The 24181-nt window shown below is 39.1% G+C and overlaps 1 protein-coding gene across 1 annotated transcript in view; it reads left to right on the plus strand.

The window, feature by feature from the left end:
- Window positions 1-24181, plus strand: part of AKT3 (AKT serine/threonine kinase 3) — a 157236-nt gene that overhangs the window by 128439 nt on the left and 4616 nt on the right. Inside the window, exons 11-12 of the mRNA XM_082481086.1 lie at window positions 12404-12618; window positions 15330-15417. Of these exons, the coding sequence (XP_082337212.1) occupies window positions 12404-12618; window positions 15330-15417 (303 nt within the window). The remainder of the gene's footprint in view (window positions 1-12403; window positions 12619-15329; window positions 15418-24181) is intronic.

The following is a 24181-nucleotide window of genomic DNA, read 5'->3' on the forward strand; positions in this document are numbered from 1 at the left end:
GATTAGCCAAGGTGAGGATGTAAAAAGACCAGCATGTTATGCTACAGAGAAAATGAAGTTGCACGGTTCTTTCCTTCCCCCTTCCCCCTTCCCCCTTCCCCCTTCCCCCTTCCCCCTTCCCCCTTCCCCCTTCCCCCTTCCCCCTTCCCCCTTCCCCCTTCCCCCTTCCCCCTTCCCCCTTCCCCCTTCCCCCTTCCCCCTTCCCCCTTCCCCCTTCCCCCTTCCCCCTTTCCCCTTTCCCCTTCCCCTTTCCCTGGGGGAGAGAAAAGAATTTGAGTAAAATAAGAAGGAGGATAGCAAGGGAGGTTAACAGGAAGTAAAAGGAATTCATGAAACAAATCTAATGATCTCACTGGTAGATTGATCGGCCAGGAAACAGCTTAGAGATGAGAAGGTTTTTCTTGAGGGGAAAAATGTTGTTGTGGGCAGGAAAGAGAATTTGGACTAAAGGCAATTAATAGTTTGTTAATTTTCTCTTAATAGAAACTATTAGAATGTTTTGCAGTGAGAGACAAAAGGCAGGAGAAATCAGAATAATAGAATCATAGCATGGTTTGGGTTGGAAGGGACTTTAAAGATCATGTAGTTCCAAGCCCCCTGCCATGGGCAGGGACACCTCCCACTCGATCACATTGAAGGTGTTTGATTGATGAGCAGCTTAAAATGAAGAGGAGCTTGCTGGAGAGTTGTTTGGTTAGGAATACAGAGGAACTGAAGGACAGAATAATTTTTGTCACGGCTGATGCAGTTTTCTTTTTATCTCCTTTTCCTTTACATTTCATTTGAATTTAAAGATAATTGAGGCATTGAAGTAATGTGCTTTTTGAAAGTCTATGCACCTTTTATATAAATAATAGGTATGTGCCATTATTTTCCACCTCCAGAACTGCTGGATAGAAAGGTAAGTAGGGGAAAAAGGAATTTTTGGAAAATGGCACAAATTAAGGGAAAGCAGCTGTTTTGCTAGATGGCATCTGCATTCACAAGGCTTTAAGACCACTATGAACTTCTACGAGTTGGAACAATGCTGTAAAGAGAGACAGTGGAAAAGAAACTTTGTTAGGCATGAGACACTCCACCAAACTGTCTGTGTTGATACAAGTATTCTGGTTCATAGTGGTGTTGCTAAAGACCTGAGAGGCCTGTAGTGGTGCTCTAACAAGAAAGAATTTAATTTATGAAATTCTTTTACAGTGATGCTAATGTATTTTTGGAGGGCAGGAGGCAAGTTTGTTTTTCTAGCTTTAGACCTGTTTTGTTCTTTTCACATTAAAACTGTATGAAGAAGCGCATCTACAAGTGGAAATGCTATGCTGAAGCATGATAGTGTTCTGGAAACATACCTCCACCATTCAGCTTTTGTGCCTTGATGGCAATTTCCGGTTACTTTGCACCTAGAAGCGTTATCTGCTGCATTGTTAAGGAATCACATTGCATTTCAGTGTATTTCTTCTCTTGGCTTAGTGCCTTTGCTTCTCCAGCATTTCCATGAGATTCCATACAGCCTTGTAATTACGAGAGTCCTTTATTCCGTGTCCTGTAGTAGCTTGGAGAGGAGACACAGTCTGTGACTGTCCAGAAGTAGGCTGCTTGTAGCATCTTATCCTGTGCCTCGGGCAACATTGTGCAGACAGACTCAGTCAAGATGGATGTGTGAACTCGTGTGGATGTATTTCTGGGTTTTGTTCCTCTCTTTGAATATAATCTTTTTAGTGCTGAGCTAATTATGTAGTCTCAGTTTTACTGTTGAGTTAGAGTACCTGATCAACTTTCCAACTGTAAAACAGTTTGAAAATCAAATGTAGCTTACATGCAAGACCCAACAAAATTAGAAGTGTTAAGTACGTTTTGGCAGTTCACTTTTATTATGCCCAGTCCTCAAATGTACCAGCAGACAATCATCTGAATGTTAGTTATTTTTCACATGCTTATGTGATCACACAAAAAGTACATGCTAAAAAGAAGCAGATGGTGACAGATGGGGAAGGTTGAATAAGGTGGTTTTGGAAACCTAGAAAAATGCACTTCTGTAATAGTGTAAAAATAAAAATTCTTTGATCGCCAAGATAGAATGAACAAAATAGAGTGCCTCCCCTCCTCCCCCAGTCCAAAAAAACTTCACCGATAGAAAGAAATGGAACCTACAAGTTTTCAATGTATATTTAGGAAAGTATGTTATATAGTGTTGTTTTGTCCAACGATAGAATATTAGTTTTGTCAGCCAGAGACTCAGAAAGGTGGTAGTTATATTTTTTTCTTCCTTTTCAGATGATGCATTCAAATCAATTGTTTTACATGCTCAAAGAATGCTATCAAAGGGGTCATTCTTTAATGTCACATATTGGTAGTGTTGTAGGTTGTGATAATATTTTGTTTCTGATGTCACAAGAAAGATTTTAAACCTCTTACTACAATCACGCGTGTAATGGGGATACCTTGAGAACTAAAGCTGATCTGTAACAAGCAGCATTACTTCTTTATCGTATAGGCAAATGCAAAACTAAGTAGAGCAGGTATAATCAATCAACAAAAAGATAACATCTTTTGTGTGTGGGTGGACCACCACATCCAAGGACCTACCCTACTACGAGGATTGCAGATTTGCTTATTCGCTTGCATTAGTTAAATGGAGTCTTAACATTCATACCTATCAAGTTATATAAACAAAAAAGATTCCTTTTAAAAAATGTCAATTATAAGATGTATTTCACTCCATAAAATAAAAAGTATCTAATCTGATAAATATTTAATTGCAAAATCTTCTACCAACACTGATGCCATAATTATTTCTTCTTTTTGTAATTGAATAAGCCTTTGTCTTATCCGGTAGTATAAGACCTTACCGCTTCCTGGTGAGAGAGGATACTTTGGTCTTGATTAAATGCTAAAAGCCCCAACTTCTGGTAACTGTACTCATTTTCCTGAAAGTATGGTTAGTTTGCTCAGTACCCAGTACCCAAACACCATAATGTTGTTGTGCTTTGCTTAACTAATTTTCTTTTGGCTTCAGAAGGATAGTTCAAGTTTATTTACTCTCTGTTTACGTAGATGCTTTGTGCGTAATCTGATTCTTAGCAGAGGCACAATAGTATTTATTTTACCTGTGGAAATGTGGTTTAGTGTTGGCATGTGCTCTTGAACAGCTGTCTGTTGTGTGTTTGGCTACGTTTTATTTCTGGGTGAGGACCAGTGGGGAGTGTGAGGAAGAATAGCATCTATGCCTGAAAATATTTTCCTTTTTGATTTATGGGAGATTCACAATATGGAATTTTCTCTTTATACGAGAATTCCAAGTACCAAATTATTTTTTTGATATGGAAATGAAATGGAAATGCAAAAAGTTGTTTTATCTTGAAATGCTAGCACCTCATGAAAATTCAAATGTGGTCTTTTTTCTGTTTTGTTATCACTTATTGTATTTTAGTGTACCACATTGTGTCATCTTATGCTCCTAAGTCATCAAAAATGCTAGTGATTTGAGTTTGGGCATTTTTGTCAGCTTGGCATTGCCAGCGGGGCCGTGAGATGAACACGATGGAATGTGGACAAGGCAGGGTATCCAGAGCAGAACATCATTTATTTGCAATAACCAGTATCAAGATCAAAAGATGGGAGCATTTGGATAGGGTATGAAAGCATTGATCAGTTAAACATACAGAAGAGCTGCTGCTACAACAGATAAATTAGCCCAAGAGTTAGACTTTCTCCTGAAGCCAGATAACCAGTGATGTAACAAGAATTTGAATTTTCATGCAATCTGGTTAATCCACCAGACACGAAAACCAATTGTCCACATGAAGTATCAGACTTCTCAAGGGGAAAGACGTAACAAATATGCAAAAATAATAAAACAAACAAAAGACTGGAAAACAGATTAGCTCTACGCTACTACATAAATAAGCTGTTGTATTCAAACCAGAACTTTAAAGCAGAGAGCAATTTTCTAATACATTTTTGTTTAAAACAAATAAGTATGACAATTCTTACAAAGATTGTTTCAATAACATGCTTGAAGCTTTTTTCCCATTAATTTTCATCTAATCAATGCAAACATTATTTCCATCTCAGCAAAAGCCTTTAGTTTTTCTGAGCGTAATGAAGCATAAAGAAAAGCAGAACAAATGCTGTTTAACATCAGTAAAAATTCAAAATAATTTCAGGAAGAATGATCAACCAGAAAGAAATATCACAGTATTATCATTATTTATTACTTCTTACACATCTTGCATCTTATGGCAGTGTAGGTTATGGAGACTACTGCTAGTGCAGTCATAATTAATACAGATATGAATAGGACTGCAATTCTTCCAACGGTACCGAGCTGGTAGAGTTATGAGAGACAAGTGCCATCTTTCTGTAGACTGAAATAATCTTTTGCTTTTACTTGCTGCCTTATATGAACGGTGTCTGTTAATTCTAGAACAGAGTTATTTTAGCTTTCTGGGTTGGTTTTTTTTTGGTCCATTGAATATATTTTACTTTTGAGGGGTCTTTTTAATGTGATTTATTTTCTTGGGGTTTTTTTGTTTTGTTTTGTTTTTTGTTTGGTTGGTTTTTTGGTTGGTTTGGTTTGGGTTTTTGGTAGGTTTTTGGTTTTGTGGTTTTGAGTTTTTGTTTGTTTTTTTTTCTATTGCCAGGGTTGCCATTGACTTCTTACAGTCCTTTGTTAGAACATTTTTTTAATGTGCAATAACTTAAGTTTTTTTTTTAATTTATTTATTTTTTAGATTTTAAATTCCACTGAAGTCAGAGTCCCTTGTAGGAGGTGAAATGTATTAATTAGGATTGCATGCTCTTTACTCTAGGGGGCTTTGCTTAATTCACATTTATACCAGAACATAGCATTTCTGATGCAGCACAACATGTGCCAGAAAATGAAGAAAAAATTTAGTTTCCTGGTTTTTTTTTAAGGTTACATAATGAAAAGCTAGGTAAGATAGAGGAAATATCTAGTACAAAAATGTATTAGGAAGACAGTCTGCTTTAGGACTAGAAGTAAAACAGCAGTGCAAGCCGGATGCAAAATGGAGAAAAACTACCTCCAAAAATCAGAGCAGTAGAAAAGAATAGAAAACTTTCTTCGCTGACTTAATTCTCAGGTATCCATTTCACGGGATATCTATAACCTTGATGTTTTGTCTTTTCAGCTTTGTGTAATAAAAACAATGAGTATTCATTCAAGTGTTTTTTACAATTGATGCAGCATTACTTTCACTATTCATACCAAAATACAGTTATAATAACTAAATTTGTATAGTACTTGGCAAATATACCTTTCTGCAGGAAAGATTTTCATGCATTTGGATAAAAGTCTGTTTCTGTAAAGAAATGTGTGTTACCTTTGTTCATTAGTGTTAGATTATAAACTTTCTTGTTGTTGCAGTTGTTACCACAATTGATCGAAAGTTCTAGCAACTATGCTTTTTAACTTTTGTTGAATAATACGTGGGTGAATATTTGTTAGCAGACCAACAACTGTAGCAATAAAAATGTGTGAAGGGTTACCAGGAATGCTTAAGGAACATACACTCCACCTGAACTGTAAGGTTAATTGAAAACAGTTTTTTCCCCTTAAATTAACAGTACATTGGTGTATCCAAGTTCTCAGTTTTCTTTCACAACATAGGTGTGCAGACAGTTTGTTTGGATGTTTAAATATTTTCCCATCTGTTCCGTCAAAATTATTGATTGAGCAACAAGCTATTTGTAATGTCCTATCAGAAAGTCTATATGTAATGTATTAACTAGGTCAAAAATGTCATTGCTTTTCCAATAAGTTGCCTTGGTTATCTAGCACAAAGTAAGGAACTGATATTTTGATACTGTTCTTTTAAAGATACAGCCCAATGCTGACAACGCTTATTTAGAAGACTGGCAAAGACTTGCACGAAGCTTTTCATGCTCAAGGTTATTGCTAATTTTTTCTGTGTTTGCAGAGTCCAGAAGTAACAGCAACTAACTACCATTTAGAGGTCCGTGGGAAGTACGTTTCTTGGTTGTGTGAATTTCTGCTGTGTAACCAAAAATATTTCAGAGGCTGCTCATCGCAGATGTTTTTTGTGTCAAGAAAATGCAGTAAAAACAGAATTAAGGGATTTTATACATTCAGCTCAGTTTGTGTCTGAGGCAGTCACACTTTGTCCAGTGTTCTGTGATTAGTAAGAATCATAGAATTGTAGAATCATGGAATGGTTTAGGTTGGAAGGGACCTTAAAGATCATCCAGTTCCAACCCCCCTCCCTGCCATGGGCAGGGACACCTCCCACTAGACCAGGTTGCTCAAAGCCCCATCCAACCTGGCCTTGAGCATATCCAGGGATGGGGCATCCACAACTTCCCTGGGCAATTTGCTCCAGTGTCTCACCACCCTCATAGTGGAAAAATCTCTTCCTAGTATCTATTCTAAATCTCCCCCTCTTCCAGTTTGAAGCTTTTACCCCTCATCCTATCACTACATGTCCTTGTAAAAAGAGAATCCTAGTTTCACTGAAGGCAAGGGGAAATACATGGTTGACTTAGAAGGTCACAGGCTTATGGTTACCTGTTCTACTGCTAACCTCCTCTAGGCTATAACTTCCTAAAAGATTTATTTTCACAGAATTTTGTAAAAGCATTACATGTGTTTGTATTGACTTCTCTTCAGCTGAGTTATTTAATTGGCTGCTTCCTCAGTCTCTGCCCCAAGCCCTTGTAAATAAGAGTTTGCAGATGTGTCTCAAGCTGCTGCAGCCCAGAAAACTTTTGGCTCTAGCTACTGAAGAAATAAAGACCCTATCTAATAAAAGGTATCTTTTCACTGGTTTTCTCCATAAAAAATAAATGAACATCAAATTCTGTGGACTGTATGTTAGGCTTTTAAAGGAGTGACATACCTAAAGCAAAGGACACCTGGAGATGTGTTGACTGATATAATGAAAGATTAAAGCCTACTACCGCTGATGAAATCGAGGAAGAATTCCTTTCAATGGATTTTGTCTTCTGGGAACGAGAAAACTTCCAGTGGTACTAATGATTTTTATTAATATTTTTGAGTCCAAGACACTGCACTTTCAGCAGTGGGGAATATTATTAGAAGATTGCTTTTTTGTCAATAAATGCAAATACATTTTTTTTTCCCCTGATCTGTAGTTACTTGTCAGCAAAATGAATTGTTATGCGTGAGGGGCAAACACAATCGAATTGCTGTGATCTTAGCAGCACTGCACTGTGTTTGTGTTCCCTTAGTCATCACAAAGGCAAAGTTCAGGCTGTGAACTGAATTTTTTATTTTGTATGTAGGGTTTCAAGGTCTTTGCTGTGTGTATGAAACACTATCCCGTCATATACTTGGTCATTGCTGATAATACTCTCCAGAAACCCCAAAGTGTGCAGAGGCAGTAGAGTCACTAGAGAATACTTTGTTTTCCCTTGTTCCAGTTGGCTATTCCTGCTATCTCAGGAAATTTAAAAAGGACTTGGGTTGCCTTTTGACCACAATGCAAATGAAAGTTCAAGGTAAATAAATAGATTTCCCTTAGCTGAAACTGTAATATTGTCCAGTGCCAGTAAAACATCCATAAAAGCACTAAAGTACCTGCATATGCCTGGAAGCAGATGCCTGGCTAATGTGTCTTGCTTGTTAGAAAGTGTGTATGTTACTTAACCTCTTGCATATTTATCTAAGACTGGAAAAATACGAACTTCATTAGCACCCCTGCAGCTTTTTTAAAAGCATCCGTATAAACTCAGGCTGCGTCCTCGTATTGCAGGTGTAGGTGTAAGTTTTAGACGAGCATCAACACCTGTAAAAACTGCAGCGGTTTCATTGCAGCAATGAGTTTATGCCCACTTTGGAGCCCTGTTATACTGCTATCCTGGTTTAAGCTCCCTCCCAGCTTCTATGGGAAGCTGAAAAAAATCCTTGACTAATGTAAACATCACTTAGGTACCACCAAAACAATGTGGTGTCGACACTATTCTTGTACTGAATCCAAAACACAGCAGCTACTAGAAAGAAAATTAACTCTCTCCCAGCTGAAAGCAGGACAACTGCTGGAGCGTTTAGAGAAATACAGGTTGGGAAGAGAATCGGGCCCTTAATCTTCCCATTAAGTGAGCACAGCTGTTGGAGCTGCCTGTGCGTGGAGGAATAACAAGCAGAGTCAGTGTAATGTCTGTGGTGTAACTTTGGGGCAGAGTTTGATGTGTTTCTGCAGCAGTGCCACATCCGACGCTGCCTGCCATGGTGTTCTCGCTGGTGCCGCTACAACTGTTCACGTGGCAATTGAGTGGCTTAGGTCAGAAAACTTGATTCAGGTGAAAAATAACCCAGGGTGAAACTTCTTTTTCCTTTTTTTCTTAGTACTGGTCTACTCTCTGGATGTAGTGTGTTGCATGGTTTCAGCAAGGTATGGGAAGTTGTGCTGAGGGAACAGAAACAAGAGTGTGCATTAGGCTGGCACTGCCTCTGGAAAAAAAAAAAAGCAGTTGTTGAACTAGAGCGCTAAAAACAAAGGGAGTAAGAGTCCCTCGAGTAATAAAAATGATGGTCATTTTTTTTAATTTTCTTTCCCATAATCTGTGGTATCATCCAGACGGAACTGCAGTCAGCCTACCTCCTGCTTTACTCAACCCTGGGAAGTCACTTGGGTACAGTGATGATGTGAGGTGTAGAAGAGGGATGAGTGAATATATACGTTTTCCATGCACTGAAGTTGCAGTGTGCTGGAGCTCTCATCTCCTAAAACCTCACCTAGATCTTGACAAGGTGGCTTGGGATTTTTGCACCCCATGTGTGTAAAGCAGATGAAAGAAGGAAAGTCATATATTTGAATGATCTCACTATTTAAACAAATTTTGTGGAAGAAAGCATGTAACTTCTTCTTTACTTCATGAAAACGCACCTGACTGGAACACGTACTCACTGTAGCTGCTCTTTCTGTAGCTTGTGAGTTCTGTGTGATACCCCTAGAAAATATTAATATATTACTTGAAAACAGATACCAGAGTGGTAGAGCTTGTCCCCTTTATGATGGTTGTGGTGGGTCTGCTGCCTTTCCTGCTGTGACCTTGACAGGACGGGGTTGTTAGGACAGTGTATTTCGCTTAAAGACATATTTGTGGGTCCTTATAGGGGAGGACAAGAATTGGCTGGAGATGATGGAGGCAGCAGTTAAGGGCAGCGTACAAAGTCCAAGAGATCAAAATTTCCACTGTGTCTGTGCCCGGCCAGGTGCTTAGACTGGTACCCCACGTGTGCAAGGATACCCCGCAAACGCTGGAGGGTCAGCGGTATCAGTCCTCGCTGGCAAAGGAGGCATTTTAAAAGCAGGTGTCCACCTCCTGGCAGGCAAAAGATTGAATTATTCATGGGTGCAAAGCCTGCAGCTGTGTGTCACGTTCATTTTAGCACCGAGTTGAAGCTTTCTTGACCTATGTTCGGTGTAATTAAAAACAAATCCCTCAAATCCGAGAATTGTTTGGAAAGGATTCTGTAATGCTAGGGCGGTGTGTATGGACATGTTCTCATGCCTGCCCTAATTGTATGGATTTGGTCGTAGGAGCTGCTGGACTCCAGCACTTCCATTGATTTGTCACAGTCTACAAATCCTGGAGTTTCTTAGCACCATGAGGAGCAGAAATTACTTAAAGAAAATAATTGTGTGTATTTACTGCGGATGCATTATGCACAATTTTATTACATTTATATTAAAATAAGCTGAGATGCATTTTGCTTTATTTACACTGTTCTCAGGCTGTTTTCCTTTCGCCTAAATGAAACCCTTTTGATGCTCTTGCTTGTCTGGCTGGCTGTAAACCAGGTATTTAAACAAAAATAAAGAGTTGCCAGTTTTGCCAGCTGGGGATGAGAACCCGGCTGGTGATATGCGGGTTCGGGAGGCAGTTAATCCAGCTTTTATGCTTTTTTATGATTTTATGTAAAAAGAGGTTAAAAATCACATTTGGCTCTTTCTTTGTACCACTGTTTTGTTGCTGTTGTGGGAATGCAGCAAAAGGTTGCTCATACTTTTTATTATTATTAGGTAAAGTCCTGCATAAATTAGGTAAAGCCCCAGATACAGTTTGCTTTAGCTGTTGGCCATGTGATTTGCCTTGTTCAGAGAATGATACGTTTTATCTTCCTGTTGCCTTCTTTTATAAATCACACACGCAAGCCACGCTTCTACTTGTAAAAAGAATCTACTACTGCCTCACAATTTTATATATTTTACTAGCTCCAAAAGAAAAGAGTAACTAACTGTACAAGTAGGAAAAATAGTAACCGGGCTAAAAAATGTAGTAGAAAAATATATAATGCTTTTATTCTGTAGCAGAAGAAACGGCGATTTAAAGACAAGCGTCACAGATTTCATATACAGTTTTTTCAGCAAATAGCTTGCAATATGCTCAAACTCATAAAACATTTAATTTTAAAATGCAGGAGTTATTTTAGTTAGTTTTGTCATATGTACTTATTCAGATAATTTGTTGTATTTTACACTTTCCAAAATTTCACCTTCTATTTGGAAATATCAATGATGTAACGAGTCTGTGTGTTTTGGCACAGTTGTAAATAGTATGTGTTAATGTGTTAATATTTATGATTTTTTAATCTTATATGCACAAGAGGGATTTGTAATACACTTCTTTTCATCATGTTTCTACTACTAATCCTTAAGGACAGTGAAAACTAGGAATATGAATGACTTAATTACTGCGAGATTGTCAAAATTGCCGCGCTGGATTAGATTGCATTTTGTTTGTGCTAATAGCATCTACCAGATGCTTCAGAGCAGGGTTGAATTTATTGGGGGAGAAAAAGGAGAGGCTGATAAACGAGCTTGACACCCCTCGTTAGGACTGGCTAGGGTAGTGCGTGTGTCCTATGATGTGGTCACGGCCACTTAGTGTCCCCGGATGGGTGAGGACTGTGTCCGCCCTTGCTTCAAAGGAAATTATTGGAAGTCATCTTACACTTTTTATACAATCGCAAGATAACGTACTCATGGAAGAGGGTTATTTCTGATCTGTTAGAGGTTGCCTTACTACACATCACCAGATTTTCACTACTGTATATCTAAATGACTGTTCCTGTGTGTCTACTTACAGTTTGAGTCTGGGTGAGCTCTTTGTGGTGGTGGTTGCGTGCGTCTGTGTGTTGTAAGAAGTATTATGTTTTCTGTGGATTAGTTTGTTGTGTGTTTTTTTTTTTTTTTTTAAATCAGCCATATGTGCTGCCTTTCAGAATCTGCCTTTTAATGATACAGAAACAATTCTTTGTAAAAAATTATTTAATTCCTTATAAAGATAGTCCAAGTGTATCAGTTGCATTTCTTTGTCTTTTTAAGTATGTATTATTTAAGTCTAATTTCTTGGTTTAAAGTTTTTGCCTCCTTAATAGATCTTTCTCTAGCAAATATTGGCAATTTGGCACATACAGTTGTAGTGTCTCCTGTATTACCATTTATCAACTTCTAACGCATCTTTTTTGAATCAAAGGTTATGATTTTCTAGAAATTCACAGAAATTGGAATTATATATGTATATATTCAGTAGCCTTCAGTTTCCTTATTGCTTATGGTTTCATTACGGGTGTCTGCTGCTGTTGTGTTGTCTCCATTTCTACAATTTAATATGAAGGTGTATTAAGGTCAAGACACACTGCTTAGATTCCTTATTCCAATTCTCTGGGGCTGTTGGGAGAAGGGCTGTGGAGTGGGTTGTTTTTAGGTACGCAACCTTGGAGGCATTATATTAACAAATTACATAAACTGTACCATATTTCTGTGATCATACAGTATCATGTAAACATAGTGTCATATAAACATCATCATATTTCTTTGCATAAGCGCAGTTCAGCTCTTTGGACTATATCATGGAATGTAATGAAACTGTCAGGAGAAACGCATTGAGGACTTTTAATATAAAAAAAGATCATAAAGAATCTAAGCTTGTCTTAGTAAGATTAGGCTCTTTCTAGATGTGAGGCTTTTATTCTTACAGGTGGGGTAAGGAGAGGGAAGTGACTGAGCAAGGAGATGTTTCAGTTCTTCTCACAGAAGAACACTAACCTAGGCAGTAGTGCCCGCAGATGAAATGTCTCTTCCTAAAGCTGTGTACACTATACGTGGGATGGTAGAGGGCATAGGAAAGGGGAAAATGCAGTCATGATAATTTTGAGCAGGTCATTCTTGACTTTTTGGTTTTAGCGGTGCAGTCCTCATTATACCTGGAATTTGAGTGAGCTGAGGTGTGTGGGTCAGTACTGCAGTTGCATGTATTGAGCCAGCTTCTGGGCATCCTTGTAGCACACTGTGAAAATAAAGTCTTGGAAACACATTCATATAGAGGTGCATCAAATAGACTGAAATGATCATGTCTGAAATCGTGCATGTCTTACAGCAGGTTTTGGTTTCTGTCTTAGGTGTTGGAAGATAATGACTATGGTCGTGCAGTGGACTGGTGGGGATTAGGAGTTGTCATGTATGAAATGATGTGTGGAAGATTACCGTTCTACAACCAAGATCATGAGAAACTATTTGAACTGATACTAATGGAGGACATAAAATTTCCTCGAACTCTGTCTGCAGATGCAAAATCGTTACTATCAGGCCTACTGATAAAGGATCCAAATAAGCGGTAAGTGAAATTACTTGGGTATACAGGCGTGATCAATACTCCCATTATACTGGGTAAACTAAAAATAGGCCAGTGGTGCCTGGTCTTCCTGGGTGAAGGACCTGTCAGTCACAGGAAAGGGCTGTATGCAGACGTACTGTCTCAGATTTCCACTTCTTCAATACAGCAACAATATATGAAGTGAGTTTAACAAGCAAAAGGGGAAAAGGCACGTGGAAGATAACAAGATTACACTTTAAAAATCATTCACAGCAAACACAGGGGTCTTTTCAGGTTTAGACTGTGTACTGGAAGAAAGGGAAAGCTCTCAATCGTTTTTCAGAGTATGACTTAACCCTGAGTTGGCTGTGGTGTGTCGTGGGGACTACAGCACTTTTTTGGGAAGTGATCATGCCAGAAGATACATACAGACACCCACAGCTACATTTTGTCAGGGCACAGAAATAAGTCGCATATTACACCATGTAAACTAATAGCTTGTTAAAGAATGCGTCTTTGGAGTGAAATTTAAATGCAGTGTTTTGAAAGCAAGTATCACCCAGCTGCTGCTGCCTGTGCCTTTTTGTGGTGGGCTTTTCCTCTGGGATTGTTGCCCGGGAGAGCCAGTTTCCAGTGACTTCTGCACTGGACCGGCAGTGTCCAGTCCCCAGTGGTTCTAAAACAATTCTCTGTCTTTGTAAATCAGTGAGATTCATCTGTAGGTCCCCTCTTTTCCCCAATCTCTCTGTTGGTGTTGCGAGTCTCTTGACATGTTTTCATGCCGCAGCCATTCTTCTGTCTGTCTCTCTCTCTTCTCTAGTCCTCCTTCAGCCTCAGTTTGTTCTCAAGAAGTTTTCGGTAGTGGGTATTGCTCGCTGGCACTCAGGGCAGGACTGGTTGCCGTGTCTCTCTGAGGGGTTTGCCGGTACGCAGCCAAGTGCAGCGGCCAGGACGGTGCAAGCGCTCAGCCTTTCCGCTGCTGCCCACCCATGCCTGCTCAACTGAATTTACTGCGTGCAGTGAAAGCAAAGTGTGTCCAAGCAGCCAAATACATGGAGAGGAAAGTAAAAATTTGTTCCTGTAGCGACTCCTAATGCATTTTAACCTCCAAACAATCTGACCCATCAAATATATTAACCTTTAGAATTGAAAAGATAGTTCCTTGTAATTAATCTTTGCAGACAGTAGTGTTACATTTACAAGCTTATTCGTATTCAAGTTCTGGTGCTAGCGAATGCTAAATAGGGTGAGAGCACAGAGGTTAACTGCAACTCAGCTTTTTTCTGAGCAGCTGGATGGAAAGATATTGAGAGAAGTCTGGAGACTGCAGGCTAACTGCAATGCTTTGCAGAGACGTAGAGAATTTTACAATGAGTAGTTGAGAAACAAAGGAGAACACAGCTTGGAAATGAGAAAAACTTTACACCCAATTACTGCAAGACTGAGGTAGTAGTCCAGAATATTGTTGTCGTTCAGTAGCAGGGTAATACCAATACAGATTTCTTTTCTCGGTTGTGGGAGTTACTGCTCCTTGCAATAAATGCTGTAGAGAGGAATTCATCTTACTTAAAACGTTGCTTTTAAAATTTGTCTTTATATCTTTAGCAGTTCCTTTTAAACTGCTCGTGTCACTCCTCTTGTCAATATTTAACATGCATGGGCTGCTTGCTCAGTTAAGATCAGCCTTTTTTCTGTTGCAGCTTTTTCTGTTAGACCTGACAGTCTCAGTTACATGAGAGCTGAGCAGTCCTGAAAGTCCACGTGCTGTTGAAAAGGGCAGAGGTTCCCTTCACTGGATGTGTGGTTCTTTCTCCGCCACCAGCAGCAGCTCAAGAGAGCTCGCTAAACTTGTTGAGCCAAATTTGACTTGCTAATGCAACGAAAAGCGGCCAGTTCTTTCTCATTTTCTCATTGCGGGGTTAGTTTTCTTCCAGGTTAGCGATCTGACTCAGCTCTCAGTCATCAGTGGGAATGATGGTGTAGATGCAAGTGAGAGGAGAGAGGTATGGGCAGGGGTGGGACCCTCCTCTTTTGGCAGCAGTGGCCATGTCCATGAGCTCAGATCACCTTGGGCGACTTCACCCAAAGTAGGTGGAATTCACTTCCGAAGATGATCTGCCACAGTCTGACTTTGGCAAGCTATGGGCAACAGTGAATAGTGTGGTTATTTACAATGGCCTTGAAATAACCTTCTCAGCAGGCCTACAATTTATTAATTTATACTAATTGACTCAGATTGAGACTATTTTATGGTAATTGGTTAATTGTTACAGCACCCAGATGCAACAGCAGTGAACACTGTATAAAAATGATGCGTGAGTCATTACTGATTCAGTGCCTGGCACCTCCTTGGCAAAATTTTATGTCAGCCTTGTTGGGTTGGTTTTGGTTTTTAATAGTGCCAGAATGTTAAGCGGTCTTTCAAGAAAACTAAACTCGAGTATGTTTTTAAAATGAATGAATTATTGAAAAAGCTCATCATGGACAGTAATGAACACTGTCGTTGGATAATCAAATGGAGTAGACCATGGCATAGATACTTCTACTGTCACATTGTCTCTCAAGATCACCCAAATTCATATTAAACAGGTGAGAATTACATATTAAATATCTGAGAATTGTTCCCAGATAGTCAAGAACAAACGGTCACTTTTTTTAACCATTACAATAACTTAATCTCCCTTTAAGAGTAACGCTTGTTTAATATGATTTTTTTTTTCTGCTCTCTTTAGACTTGGTGGAGGCCCAGATGATGCAAAAGAAATCATGCGTCATAGTTTCTTTGCTGGAGTAAATTGGCAAGATGTATATGATAAAAAGGTATGTCTTTATATGACATTGAATAATCTGGCTTCTGCAAATTGGTTTCAATTGATAGTCATAGGACTGTGGCTCTCTGAAGTTAGTCATGTTTTTCTTTACAAGTTTTTGTGCTAATACAAACAAGTAATTATTCTGAACTAGGTGTACTTACTTAATCTTTTGTTTTCAGTAATAATTTGTCTGTGAATCAAAAATAAATTTTGCAAACCAAGCTAAACTCAGCAAAGGTTTTTCTTTTATTATGTAACTGTCCAAATCTTTTCCTTTCTTTTTTTCTTCCTGAGCCTTCAAGAGAAAAGTAGGTGTATGACTCAAGATAATGTGAGAAAACCTAATGGAAGTTTATCCTGAATTGTCTTTTGACTTCTGCCTTTTATTGAAAAGTTGTTTTATGGGAATAGGAAAATGAAGTGATTGGAAGTGACTCATAGCAAAAATCTACTTTCCGATTGTTTGTGTTTAAATAGAAATCTTTTTCAAACTTATTTTAAAAGAGATAGCTAAGAAAATTAAAATAGCATTAAAACACTGAGCCAAAACAGCTTGTGGAGAAAGTGAGTACTGGGAATTCAATTGGAACAGTTGTCTCTAAACCCAGTCCTGTTCCTGTAATGATCAACACTTTGGGGATGATTTTAGAAAATGAATTTATCTTACTCAGTAGTGAAACTCAATTTGACTTAAGTTGTTTTATATACAGAAGCTGATTTTATCTCAGTACTTGTGTAAGAACTTACTTGTTGCTACAAACCCCTTCTATTTTGATGAAGTCTTTTTTTTCCCCCAACTGTTTTACATTGTTAATCTGCCAGTTGAGCTGCGTAATTTTAAAAGATAGATGTTTCTCCCTTTTTTGCTTTGTTCAAATAAAAGGAAAATGGAAGACATATGAGTGAGCAGAATATGTTTGTGCTACAATGTCAATGATACAAACTGTTTTTTCAGTTGTTGTTGAACTGCAATTTTACAAATGTGTGGTTGTTGGTGTGGTACTTCTCTGACAAATACCGGAATTGAAATATGAGCTTGTATATGTACACCACACAAAATGTGGTACTCTGAAGTTCCTTGATACATGTGTCGTTTTTCCCTGCCGGTATCATGAGGTTTCAAGAAACTCTAAAATGAATAATCAGAGCAAGTATATTAATCAGGTTACTTTATGAGCTCAACCTCTGGTTGGTTATGCAAGGACATGGTAGAGAAGCACTTTGAGGATAAAATCTAAAAGTACAAGTTGAGGACCTTTCTGGAGTTTAAAAAAAAACCCACTAAAATTGATTGGATTGCAGTGTGCTAGGAGTGGGTGAGAAAGAAAAAGCTGTTACATTCCCCTTGCTCTGTTGAAAAAAGATTTCTTAATTCTATTACATTAGAAGTAGGGTTCTCAATTCCACACTGTGTTCAACATCATATTTAGTTAAGAAAATGTAGAAACACTTAATTTTTAAGCGTGCGCTTTGAGTCTTTACAAATCAACATAGCAAATGTCTTTCAGTCAAGATCCTATTCTGAGCTATTAAAATAAAAGGAGGCATTTTGCAGGTATAAATATATGTATAAATTTATACAAATCTGTAAAAAATACATATAAATGTATAAATGCAGGTATTTTGCTTTTATGCTCAATGAGGTAGATGTGGCTTATTGGAGTATTATAACTGGAGAAATTGTAGTCATTCATTGTTTACTCTATCTGCTGTTGCTTTGGGAAACTAAGTTTGCCAGTAAAAAAATCAATTGGATTTCCTCAGTTGAACGGTTAACTTCAAGGATCGTGGGAATTGCTTTGTGCAGTATTGGCACACAAGGTATTCTTTATGGAAAAATAACTCACGAAGATGACTTCTGACAGTATGTTTTTCTGTTTACTTAGAAATAGTTTTGTTCCTATTACAAAGCCATTTGTCTGGTTGGTTAAAATATCCAGTTGTTCCTTCTGCATGCACAGTCTTACCAGTTCTGAAGTATGCAGAGTGTAAGACTGTGCTTGGAAATATAAACTTCAAACATAATAATAAGGTTAATGAACTTTCACTAAGTATGTTTATTAGAATGCTTATATGAATATTTTTGAGGTTTTGGTATTCTAAAATAACTCAGGAGGAATATGCATCAAACAAATTTGATTTTCAAATAGATTTATTCTGCGCTTGCTTCTGTTGCTGTTTATTATTAGTAATACAGTCTTCAGCAGTAGGGTCATTTGATGAAATTGATAGTTGATATAATTATTTGCATAGTAAAATATTTCACAGTATTCTTGCCTGAGGTTTATGCACCATGAAACTGTAATTTTCTGGCTGCGTTTCAGGAGTGTGTTTCCGTTAGCCACGAAAGTGCTGAAGTTCACAGTCAGAGTAATGGAAACAAAAAAATCATGTGTATTCCAAGTAGTTGCTGGGGGATAGCTTTGTAGGTGTGTGCACTATGCTCCCGTGCCACTAGTTTTATCATTTCTACTAGAGATTAAGTACATCTCTGTACTTACTAGGTTATCGCTTTACTGGTGTGATTAGAGACAGAATTATATATCTGTAAACTTCGAGTATTTCACGCAACAAACAGTAGCTCTGTCAGGTCAAATGGATCCAAGTGGTCAAATGGAATTATTAGCTTTCTTATACTGCTGACTAGTTAAACTAATTTGGTACTACACAATGATAATAAAATGTTGTATGGCACACTGGAGCAGAGAAGGTCGTTGCCTTCAGATGAAAAATCTATAGTAGTTAGCATTTGTGATCAGATGTATTTATTTTTGGCAGAAAAACCATGAGGGCATATGAAAGAGCAGCCTGTGCCAGGTTCTCCCTGTGATCATCTCAGCCCTGATGAGTTTTCATCTCTGCCTGAGTATGAGAAATTGAATAGTTTGGCAAACTCTGAGGACTTCAAAAGCCCCATATACTTCTAAATAAAATATTTGTTTTATTTTTAGCTAGAATCAGGAAGCTTTTTGAAATTTCTCTGTTATTCATTTAAGAATCGTTTTAGCATATTTTTATTTGGGTTGCAGAAATATTCTTAAGTTGTCGGATGTTCTATCTAAGGTCTTTCACCGAACAAAAACCACATGGACATTAATTTAAAGGTAGGAATTTGGGTATGTCTTCAAGCTTGCAGCTTGAAGCACTTGGGTAGCCTCATGTCAAAAGAGATCCAGACCTTCAGCGAAGCCTGGGTTTCCTCCTGCACATAATACGGATGAAAGAAGAAGAAAGAAGCCCTACGGGAGTTTGGGCTGAGATACATATATCTCCTTCTGATTTCTGGTAGTACCTCTGATGGTTCCTGAAGCAAATTAGGGGGAAGGGAGCAGGGGTAATGGTTAAAGCTGGAGCATCTGACTGTGCTGTGGGCGCAGCGCTTGCGGAGGCACCTTGCGCAGTTTGGAGGCAGTGACGTTCAGCACGAAGTCTGACAGCTGCGGGAAGCTGCTCCTCAGCCTTCAGCTGTGACTACCTTTGCTTTCCTTAAGATGCGAGAACAGCAGACGATGAAATGCTGTGATTGAAGCCCTGGGTTCAGGCCTGGCAAAATCTGCAACATAACTATAATCTTAAATGCACGTTTAAGTACTTTTGTGTATAAGATTTTAAGGGAGAAGGCAGGAGGGAAATAGGAAAATACCAACATCTGGTTTTAGGTCATTGCTATTTGAGTCATACTATTTTTGTACAATTATCTGCAGTGCAACAGAGCCTGTAGAAATGACCTTCGTAACTTGCTTTTGTGTTGTTGCCATGCAAAGTAGTAAAAAGATCAGAAAACTGCTAACCAGCCTGATCTTTTCATTGTGTTTCCAGTGATACTTTAAACGATACAGGCAGACCTAGTGGTTGATTACCACCCTTCCCCCGGCTGCTTGAATTTACAGGGAAGAAAATATACATAAGGGTGTCTGATTAGTAAACTTAAATTGTTGCTGTGTTCCTGGGGGCTGTGGTTTCTCTCTGTACGTCATTCTTGGCATTGTATCACTTGCAGAGCAGTTTGTCTATGGGCGACACCCCCTCCTGAAGCCTGCCTTCCTGTGGATTTGCGCTGTGTGTCCTGCTACCACACCGAAATCCCAGCTCTTCCTCCTCCCCCTCCCTGGGACCACCACATGCAGTGTCCTAGCAGGGTCCGTGGGGTATTTCCAGCTCCCAGCTGGGCTGTGGCTGCTGGCTGGGCAGCAGGCTGACGGCTTGTGGGCCTGGTATGGGGATGGACCGGTGCCTACATGAATGCTTACTCACTGGCTTGAACCTCAACTCAAGTTACCGTCTTTCCCCCAGTGGAAACTCAGTTTGGGGCAGATGGACAGGGATGTCTCTTGGACAGCCGGGTCTAGTGGAAGGTGTTCCTGCCTGTGGCAGGGGGGTTGGAACTCAGTGATCTTCAAGGTCCCTTCCAACCTAAACCATTCTATGATTCTATTCAGTAAACTAGGTTCTGGAATCCTGTGGGAAGTGTATGTGCGTAGTCTTTTCTCCGTCCTGGTGCGGTTGCCTAGCTGTCCAGAATTTGGTAGGGAAGGATGTACAGACTGACAGAGCGCGTAATCTCATCAGCTCCTGTTTCCTTTGGTAACTGAGCTAATATCAGGCAAACGACAAAAAATTATTGTTAGGAAAGGAAAATGAATATTTTAAAGGACTTAAATATTTTAAATTAAAATATCATTGTTGAGGATCTAATGTTGAAAGTCTGAACTAAGGTTTTGTGTTGTTAGTATCTCTGCATGATTTTTAAGGTCACCGAGCATTTGCTTTGAAGGGAGTGTAGAAGTCATATAAATGAGGGAACACATATTAACAGATATGCATCAGAAAAAAACATCAAATTTTGAGACAAACTTTGCTACTATCCTTTTAAAATCTTTTATTGTGTTACATTGTAAGTTAATGAATTTAAGTTTTTGTGAAAATAGACTGTTTATTTGGAATGTCATTAAGTTAGCTAGTTTGTTAATACAAATACTTTGGAAGTCTGTTCGTGAATTGTGACATGTTTTCAAGCACTTTCAGCTGAGCATGCTTGTGAAGAAATACAAAGGTATATTTCAGTGATGTGACCCCATTCTCTTCTCACAGTGTAATTTAGTTTTCCACTGTTCTGATTTGGATAATCTGTCTCTTGTTTCATTCTTGAAAATATCAACTTCACAGTTTTGGTCATCCAGGAAAGTTTAAGGTAGATGAAAGTTTGATTTTTGGACATCAGATTATGTACACTTAATTACCAATATTTAATTAACTTTCATAACCAGAAAGAACTGTAACAACCATCATAGTTTCTGGTGTACGTCAGACTTGAATAATACACTACATGGAAACTGTCAAAACACAGCATATGATGATGACAGAAAGCATTATTGAAATATCTGTTTTGTTATTTTCAAAATGTCTAAGCTGTGAGTTAATTGTAATTTCTTGGTATAGAAGAGGCATACGTGTTGGGATGCAGCAGTGATTTTCTTTTTTTTAATTGGACAACTCAGAATGTCATGCTGAAGTTGAACCATAAGTAAGACCCAAATAATTATTCCTTATGGATAAAACCTGAAATTGAACAACAGTGCTCACTCTTTATTTATATGTTGCGTAAAGAATATATCTCATATATATAGATAAAAATCATAAAGAATGAGTGTGCTTGGGAGTTTTGAGATTATAATCTAGTTATCTGGTTTATTTAAATGAATAATTCAGTGGGGGCGGTGTATAGCTGCACCTCTTATTCCTTTCACGCTTCATCTCAGAGTACTATTCAGCTGCAGTCTGTTGGTGGATGAGATTCTTATGGTAGTGTTAATTTTGAGTTCATTGGAATGAAAATTCCCTTTCAATTAAAAGGAGAAGGAAGATCAAATTGATGTTTTTAAGTGTCATTCATTTGGCAGATCGAGCGCATTGCAGTTACTGTGAAGTAGCTTCAGCTACTCCTGTACAACACCAAGACAAACAATTCCTGTCAGATTGTCTTTGAGCAAAAAACGTTACATATTTTCTCTCATACTGAAGTATTTGTGTAGTTGTTCAGTAAGCGTGAGAAAGCTCAAGGTGCAGGATAGAGCCTGTCTGTTCATCTGTGTGACTCTAATAGGTATTCTACCTGCCCCTCTCCTTCCCCCGAGAGATGGGTGGCAAGTTTCCCAGGTCTTGAACTGTGGAAAAACAGTGGTGTTTCTCACGTGCTCCTGTCCATGGGTGCCAAATGGAAATGCCATTCACTGGAGATAATAAAGATACTAAGAACTTGATACTGCTTCTGCTGTCGTTTCTAACACCAAGCCTTGGAAATGGCCGGGGCAGATTCAGCTTGACAGATGGGTGTCCTGTGAAACGGGAGTTTTGCCTTGAACATGAACTCTTATAGTCACTTAACTCACACTGAGTTCAGACTTTTATTTCTTTGGTTGTACACACATGCACATCTATGTGTGTGTGTGTGTGTAATGCATGAACACAGAAAATCTCTGTTTGTGGTCCTTAGAGTAAATTGTCAGGTGCAGTCTCCTGTCTGGTTCGAGTGTGTTCTGTCTGAATTTGCACAGACCGCTAGAGGAGGAAACTTGTCCCGTGCTAAAGCTTGGCAGCCGGGACTGAGCAGTGTGATTCTCACGCAGACTGACAAAGCCTGTGCTTAACAAAAGCTCACCTTATTCCTTTTGGACGCAGGTACTGCGTGTGCCTTGTGGTGCTCACATTACTCTCGGATGTTGTGACTTCTCAGGTCAGAAGCGGGGAGAGCTGCGGCAATAGCGACTAAATACCATTGCCTTGTAGCACCACACATGAAATGACACAAAGATGCCGCTCTACACCCAGCGGCGTGATTGTCAGAGCTGAAGTTAACGTTGGATGTTTTGTGCTTTGTCATTGAGCCTCAGGTTCAGTCTCTCTTGGGATGTATGGCGAAGCTTCTGAGCTGTTATTCAGGCTCTGTGTCAACCTAAGTGGTTATCCCTGCAGCAGTTGCACCTTATTTGTCTTTCTAGCAATTTCATAGCAGCTGAAATTTGTGGTGTTTTTACTTTCCGTTTTTAAATAATATCTGACCATTAATGAACAAAGGTGGCACTCCTCCAGAAAGATGATTGCCAAGTCTCTGTAGCATGGCCAGGCGTGTTAGTGGCGTGCCTTACGAAATCTGTCTTGAATGCTTCTGTCTCCAGTCTCCTGAATGTGGGGTTGAAGTACTGTGTTCCTCTGCATACACTTGTGCGCATCGTTTATACCATACTCTGTGCTCCTGCTTTGTCTGAATGATTGTTGGGAAAGGATTTCTTACTGCATTTCTCTCATTTTCTTCTGGTGGTGATGCCAGAGCTCCATGTGCCGGTTCCTCATTTCTTGACAAGAATTCTACGGGAACGAGTAAATTACTTTAGAGGTTCTCCCGTTCAAATTGGGAGCGTGTCTTGCAAGTATCCCAACAATTGTATGAAGGTCAGAGAAATCATTTATTTGAGGTGAGGTGAGGTGTACCTGTGGTGCCAGAGCAGGAGTCTGGAGTGGGATGTCCCCAAAACTTTAGCCCCAGTTGTTTCGGTGTGAGCGGTGTAGAGCAGGTCAAAAGGAATGTTCCTCGGTTCTGGCTCTCCTCACGGCTGTGCTGGTGGAAATGATGCTGTGAGGGAAGGAGGCAAAATGTACGGAAAGAATTAAGAAACCTTCCTGCTGCTCTCTGTTGAGTTGTATCTGCGCGTCTTCATCTCAGCTGCAATTTCATCTTAGGCTGTAGGGGATGGTTGGTGTATGTGAGGGCATAGCTTGTATAAATACAGGCCTAAGCTGTTGCGGAGAACCATGGGGCTGCGTGGTTTGTTTTTGCAGTCACTGAAGTTTCTGACTGCTTTTAATGCCCAGGATATGAAAGGTACTGCTGCAAGATGGATCTGGAAACACCAGTGACATCCATTTGCATTGGATTCCTCCCTTCTGGTTGCAGACTGGAGTTTGGTGGGTTTTACTTGTTTCACCTCCCCAGACAGCTAACCGTCTGCCGTAACTGGAAGTTTCATCAGCTGACTTACTGGATGTTATTAATAACCAGTTTTCTATTAAGCCTAGCTATCGAGCATCGAATTGGAGCACCGGCTTCCTCCCATCACCTGTGATTGATGAATTTTGTTTTAATGGTGCTTTTCATACCTGATTGAAATTATTATTGTAATTATTTGTTCTTTAGGAGTCATTTAGTACTGCGCTGCTTTTCTTAAAATGAAGTTTTCAAAGTATTTTCATGACCATTACTATTTCAGATAGATGGAGAGAACAAGGGAGTAATATAAAGTTGTAGTGAGGCCTGTTAATTTCGGTGGACAAAAAAAAAAAAAGAGGAAAAACCTCTGAGTAAACCAGTAATTAGCTGGTAAGTCTTTGAGGAAGAAACTTGTCAGCTAATGCATTATATTTTTCCTCTCCAGTTGCAGATCCATACATTGCTATATATTAGGATTTTACCCTGCCCTTCCTTTTGTTTTTCATTAACTACTTTGACCTAAATCACAGTTGTTAAAGACCATATAGTGAATGTTTTCACTTCTCTTCACTTATTAGCTGTAGCGTGAAAGGTGTCTGGTTCACTTTCTAGCAAGAGTGGTTTGTCCTACTGGAGACGTGTACTGTGCCATCAGAAAGACATTGTTTCTTGCCCTTGACTTGAGAAACAAGAAAGTTTTTCCTAAGCTTGTGTTTTCACATAAAAAGTTTTAATTCTTGTGAAATGGCATTTTCTGTTTCTCATCTGGAAAAATAATCCCAAGCAG

The sequence above is a fragment of the Vanellus vanellus genome, assembly GCF_965231255.1.
Source record: "Vanellus vanellus genome assembly, chromosome: 3".
NCBI lineage: Eukaryota > Metazoa > Chordata > Aves > Charadriiformes > Charadriidae > Vanellus > Vanellus vanellus.